Consider the following 6,645-nt stretch of genomic DNA (forward strand, 5'->3'; position numbering starts at 1 on the left):
GGAAGGGCGGAGAATTGGAAATGGTGCAAAATGCCCCTGATGTCTTTTAGTGCGAATCGGAGATATCTTTGTGAGTTTAGATGGATAGGAATATGATAGTAGGAGTCTTTGAGATCGATAGAGTTCATGTAGGCTCCCTTTTTGATTAGGGGTATAATGGACGAGATCGATTCCATCTTGAACTTCCTGTATGTTATTGATTTGTTTAGATCCTTTAAGTTTATAATGGTACGGAAAGATCCGTCTGGTTTTTGGACCAGGAATAGCCTTTAATAGAATCCTTTCCCTTTTTCTTTCTCGGGTACATTTTTTAATTTGGGGGTTAAGGAGGAATCCTCTGCCTTTGCCCTCCTTCTGATAGCTCCAAAGTCCTGTTTTTCCTTTCCCCCTCCTTTCCTGTCTGGATTGTGAATTGAATGGACGAAAAAAAATAATAATAATAATAATAATATTTCCCTCTTCTGGAAAACCCTTCTTTTTATCGGCCGCTTTTTCTAGGATGTTGTCTAATACGGGGCCAACATGCATTCTCCTGAAAAAGCAATGAAACATAATGCTCTCCTAGCCGAATTTGAAAGGGCTGCTTCTTTTGCTGCAAATCTGACTGATTACGCGGAAGCGTCTGCCAGAAACGCAGTGGCGGACTTTAGAAGGGGGATGGAGTGCAAGATTTCTTCCCTAGGGGTTTTATTCTTTATATGGTTTTCGTACAGAAATACATGGCCCTAGCCACAGACGTTGCCGCAATATTTGTTTTTATCCCAAACATGGAAGCCTCCCAACATTTTCTCAACAGAGCGTCCGCCTTTCGTTCTATTGGGTCACATAATTGGGAAGAATCTTCGAATGGCAGGGAAGTTTTCTTTACAACTTTTGCCAACTGTAGATCAATTTTTGGGGTTTCGTTAAAGATCTTAGATTCTGAGGGATCAAAAAGTAGCCCATTTCTAAACTCCCTAGAGACCCCCCCCCCCCCCCCCCCCCCAATCTCTTTTCTGGATCTGTTCATTCATTGAGGATCATTTCCTTAATATTCTCGTTAACAACTTTGGATCTTTTCGTACATAATCCCCTAAACATTTCATCCTGTACCGTTCTCGGTTTTTGGATCTCTTCAATACCCATGGTCTCCCTTACAGCCTTTAGTAGTTCCTCCATTTCCTCTGAGAAAAATGTACTTTTTATCGTTTTCAGCTACTTTGCCCTCTGACAATCGATCTTCCTCAATATCATGTCTAGAGACGGATGCTTCTTCGTCCATGTCCTCTGCATCAGAGGAGGATGGAGCTGATGACCTTGGTTTTTTTGGCAGGAGGCATAGGCTGAACTGGCTTAAAGGGAGGATTTAATTTCATCCTGAATGATGGATTTTACTTCCATAAGGATAGATGGTTGCTCTTCCTTTAATAGATCACTAACACAGGATTTGCACAGTTTCTTTTTATATCCATCAGGGAGATTTTTAGTACAAGTGGCACATTTTACATATTTAGATTTAGTTTATTTCACTCCCTGAGGAAGAGAAGAGCAACCAGGTATCAGAAAGCTTCATAAAAGAGACACAAAAAACATTTGCCATCTCCCCGCAGGGGAACTCACTGAAGGAGCGGCCGAAGGTGGGTCTGCGCTGTCCATGCGGGTCCCAGGGGTCTCAGGAGCCGACATGCTGCCGGGGTCAGAGGAGACGGCACCTACAGGATCGCCCCGCTCTTTTTTCATCTAGAGCGGCGTCTGACATCATCAGCCCGCGCTCGGCGTGATGACGTGTCTCCTCTGAAAGCTCCGCCCCCTCCAGGAGGTAGATCTGTCTCCGCCCCCCTCCAGTGTGCAGCGTTCCGCTCTAGCAGGCCCGCTTCCTCAGAGGGAAGGAAGACCGCGCTACGAGGTGTGAGAGCAAGCCCCCCGACATCAGGGACGAGAATCGCTCCCCTTTCCTCTGCTCGGCAGAAGCCGCGGGAGGGCAGAGGAGAACAGAATTTGGTAAGTCTACCTCCCCAATTAAGAGGAAGAAAAAACACCAATAAAGTAAAATAAAATAAAACTCTTCACCTCCCTTCTTGGGAGGCCTCTCTGTGTAAAGCCCTCTCTAGGGACAGGAAACACTGAAGGGAGAGAGTGGGTGGGGGCTTTTAAACTCTATCTCTGCGTGTTCCTGCCCCTACAGAGGTCAAGGGGTCAATCTCATCCATAGCCGTCATGGTGGATGAAATGGAAAAACCCATGTTTGTATGGACAGAAGCGAGGATTCCCTTTGAAAATTACTGTGTGGAATGAACACCGAAAAATGCACTGTGTGAACACGCCCTGGGGTGGGGGGGAAGCACCTGATGTCCAAAATTTAAAGGTGTCTGACAACTGACTTTTCTGACTACTAGAAGTCATGTGAGAGATGACCACTGGGAAATGATAATTCTGAGAATGGGGGCGGCCATAGGACATTCCAGCAGAGGAGCGGTCATCACTCTCCATAGAAATACCACCAATAACAGCAGTCTGACCCCCCACCGAGGCGACTTTAGGCTATGTTCACATGTGGATACACGAGTACGTTCCATAGCAGAACTGCACGAGGACAAGCCACAGTTTTACACATGGGATGTAAAACGCATCAGAAAATCCTAAACGAATCTGCAGCAAATACGGATTTCACCCGATGCCCTGCAAAGACTTAAAATCTAGAAGTTTAGAAATAAATTGTCAGCAGTAAAGGTCCTGTTGGGTGTAACCAGTAGCGGGTGTGTGACTGTCCAATCAGTGCTGCTGGTGTCAGACCGTACAGGGACACACCTCCCCATTCATTTTAATGTGTGTATTCAGAAATCAGGGTTTTAGCACGGTTCGTGGGTCCGTGTTTTTAGCACGGATGCATGCTCTATTTTGTCCATGTTCACGGATACTTCACGCCCATTATAGTCTATGGGTCCGTGAAAACCACGGATGCAACACAGATGCTATCCGTGTTTCACGGATCATTAAGAGATGCTTTGAAAATTATTTTACAGCTGTTCAGCGTCAGTGAAACACGGATGGCACACGGACAACAAAAAACGGACACACGGACCCAACACGGATCCTTCAGGGGAGCACGGACAGAGACGTGTGAATGAAGCTTTAAAAGGTGCTTTCTGGGAGCCTAAGGGCTCGTTCACAAGAACGTGTGATGCCCGTATTGCGGACTGCATTTGCGGATCCGCAATACACGGGCACCGTTCTGTGGCCATTCCGCATCACAGATGTGGACCTATTCATTTCAATGGGTCCGGAGATGCGGAACGGAAGAACGGAACACTACGGAGTTCTTTCTGGGGTTCCGTTCCGTGCTTCCGGACCGCAAAAAGATAGAACTTGCTCTATCTTTTTGTGGAACGGAAGGATCGCGGACCCATTCAAGAGAATGGGTCCGCGATCCCCATGCGCCTGCCCACGGACGGTGCCCGTGCATTGCGGACCGCAATTTGCGGTCCACAGCACGGGCTTCACACTTTCGTGTGAACGAGCCCTAATATTGATGGCCCTTCCTCAGCATCTGATCGGTGGCTCCCGGAAGGGGTGGTGGTTCTCTGGTGAGCTCTGCAGCCTCCTCACAGCGCCGTCCATTGTATAGTGGCCGTGCTTGCTATTGCATGCCAGGCCAATTTACATGAATGGGACTGGGCTGCGCCTCGGTCATGTGAACGATGAGTGCGACGTCACAGGTCTAGAAAGAGGCTGTAGCCTCCTCGAACATGCTGATCGGCAGGGGTTGTCGGGTGTCAGACCCCTGCCGATCTGATACTGATGACATTTCCTGAGGATCAGTCATCAATCTTGTAAAAAAAATAAAAAAAAAACTTTAAATGAACACAATCTACGGCGGCACATCGGCAGCGTTTGTACCACACGTGGACACGGCCTTACAGTGCCAGCAAAATGATGAGGTCTAGCAAAAAAAATGAAAAACAGTAAAACTCTCATCCACACTCTGCAGAAAAAATAAATAAATCCGCTCAGAAATTAATCTGTGGGGAGGATTTTAATTCTGCAGCTGAACAATTCACTGCAGATTTCACCCTTTCCAATGTACGGGGTAAAATCTGCTGCAAAAAAAAAAAATTGCATGTAACCGATGGGCTGAATTACCATCCCATGTGAACGCTCCCTTATTGTACGTCCAAATTTACGGAGGGGGGAAAAGGGGGGGGGGGGAACACCTCCACAGATTTCCACACAAATTCTGAATAAACTGACGGCAAAATCAAATTCGTTCACGGAGTCACCGCAAATTTCTCTGCGCCATAATCCAACTGATTAACGCCCTGCTTTTTTTTTCCTGCGGCAGGTAGATTACATTTAGACTTCATTCACACGTCCGCAAGTGTCGTCCGCACCCGCTCCGCAATTGTGCGGAACGGTTGCGGACCCATTCATTCTCTATGGGGACGGAATGGATCCGGGGAGCACACTATGTGCTCTGCGCATCTGCATTTCCGGAGCGCGGCCCGAACTTCCAGTCTGCAGCTCCGGAAAAAAAAATAGAACATGTCCTATTCGTGTCCGCAATTGCGGACAATAATAGTCCTTTGTATGGGGGTGAAGGCCGAGTGTGTTGCAGATCCGCAATGCACTACGGACGTGTGAATGGACCCTTATAAAAATCTCACCCACCGCTGGCCGACCTATCCATTAAGTGTGAACCTACCCTTAACGCGAGCGGTTTGGCCACTTACCTCAGTCTAACGCACCTTAGGCCAATTTTCTGGTGCATTACCCCCCAATCATATCTTCAGCCATGCTTGCGCCATTTTTCCCATAATGCCATGCGCTGTATTTACACATGGACCCCAATAGACCCTGCATGGGCTGGATATCACCGGCTCCTGGACCAGCACGCAGATACAGACACACAGACATATTGGGGAGATAGACCCGTTCTCACCCTGACTCCTCGCAGCACCCGCACCCTTTCCTCTTCATCCATCCCGAAGGACACCCGCCGCCCGGTGCTCTCGCTTCCCCCCATTACTTATCACCAGGGTAACCGCCACCAGCAGTCCCCCAAACTGACAGACTTTCCCGCATGCGCACAACTACCGGCGGCCTTTGGAAACCCATGACCAGACGCCAGCCAATGACAGCGAGGCCCGCCGCCTCCACCAATCACGAGAGGGCAGGGGGAAGCGTTGCATGCCGGGAGCTGTAGTCTTTAGCCTGGGTGTAGGTTATTATGGTTGTGTATTACGGCCTCATGACTGGTTCTGACTCATTGTTTTACTGGGAGATGTGTTTAACCACAAGGCATTTTCTAGTCACATTTATTTTTGTTTTACTATTGCCCTGTCATTGCTCCCATTACTCAGTATTGTACATTAAATATAGGTGCTGTTCTCGCTAATGGTTGTTTGATGGTTTCTATCGTATGATAACGAATGCTTTACGTTTTCATTCCGTGGTAAAAAAATAAAAAATAAATTACTTTAATTTGTATCATTTTGGCCGACGACAAACTGAGGCTATTAGAATAATCTTATTTCAACCCAAGGACCTGGTGATGGAAAAACACGTATGTAAATACGTATAAACACCTCGTTAGAACCTGATGATTATACAGACAGCGGCACACAGGCGCCGTCTATCTCTTTCTGCAGCAGGCGTCTGCCATGGGTTTTGTAGGAGGTTCCTTTTCCTGTGTCTGCCCCTGACTGAATCGCTCCTGCTCCCAGTCCCCTCGCACGGACCGCACGTTAATGCCGCCATTTCTGCTTGTTAAATACCAAATTGGGCGCCAGGGACAGACCATTAGAAAATTTGACTGTGCACGTCAACACGCCTGGCGTCCTCTGTCCCTCCCGTGATGCCTCCGTTCTGCTCCCCTGTTGGATCCCTTACAAGATGGTCGCCACCATCTGCAACGGGCACCTCCGCCTAGGGTCCTCTATATTAAAAAAAACGTGTGTCCCAGGTGTAGAAATGCCCATTGGTATATTGCGGCCTAAAATGTCCCTTTATGTGTGTCACAGTGTTCCTACCTGGATACGGCTGGACCCCAGGCTTTGGCTCCGAAGCAATAAATAGGGGGAATAATTGAGGGATTTGAAAGAAAGATTGAGTCCAGACCTTGTATGTAGCTTTACTTTGCATAAACGTTAATCAGAAACAGTCTTCAAGCTTTATCTTGGTCCCAACAGGCTTTAGTATTAAACTGGCAGGCTTCTTCAATAACTCTGCTTGCTTTCTCTCTCTCTCTCTGCTGTACTGACAGGCTTGCTTAATATACTGTTACTTCTGTATGTTGCACTTGTCTCTTTGGTCTGACTTATGGTTATGCCAGGGAACTTTCCTCCTGGCTCCTGAGGCTTCAAGCTTTGGCCTCCATGGCCAGCAGAGACGTGCCCCAGTACACCCTTCCCCTAGCGCAGGGGGTAAGAACCTGTCCCCACCCTTCCTGCAGGAAGTGGTACTTGCCCACTTCTCTCCAGAGGGGGGTTAGAATGGAATAGAAGGTTCCATTCTATCTAAGATAGCTGTGCCATATTTGCTGCCACCTGCTGGTGAACCAGGCACATTACATGTGAACATAACCCTTGCAAACAATATTATAGATGCACATTGTGGAGGACCTTCAAAAAATGCATAAGAGGACATGAGGTTAGACCAATAAAGACAGTA

General features: G+C 47.6%; 1 protein-coding gene across 3 annotated transcripts in view; it reads right to left on the minus strand.

Moving 5' to 3' along the window:
• CHCHD6 (coiled-coil-helix-coiled-coil-helix domain containing 6) overlaps positions 1-5,082 on the minus strand; it is a 275,458-nt gene extending 270,376 nt beyond the window's left edge. For 2 of the 3 annotated variants that reach the window (XM_040408576.1, XM_040408574.1), the window contains exon 1: positions 4,916-5,081. In XM_040408576.1, coding sequence (XP_040264510.1) covers positions 4,916-4,999 — 84 coding nt within the window. In that variant the 5' untranslated portion in view covers positions 5,000-5,081. Of the gene's footprint in view, positions 1-4,915 lie in introns of all 3 variants that reach the window. The other variant, XM_040408575.1, reaches the window with a different exon arrangement.
• Positions 5,083-6,645: the final 1,563 nt, after the last annotated feature.

The sequence above is a fragment of the Bufo bufo genome, chromosome 9 (genome assembly GCF_905171765.1).
Source record: "Bufo bufo chromosome 9, aBufBuf1.1, whole genome shotgun sequence".
NCBI lineage: Eukaryota > Metazoa > Chordata > Amphibia > Anura > Bufonidae > Bufo > Bufo bufo.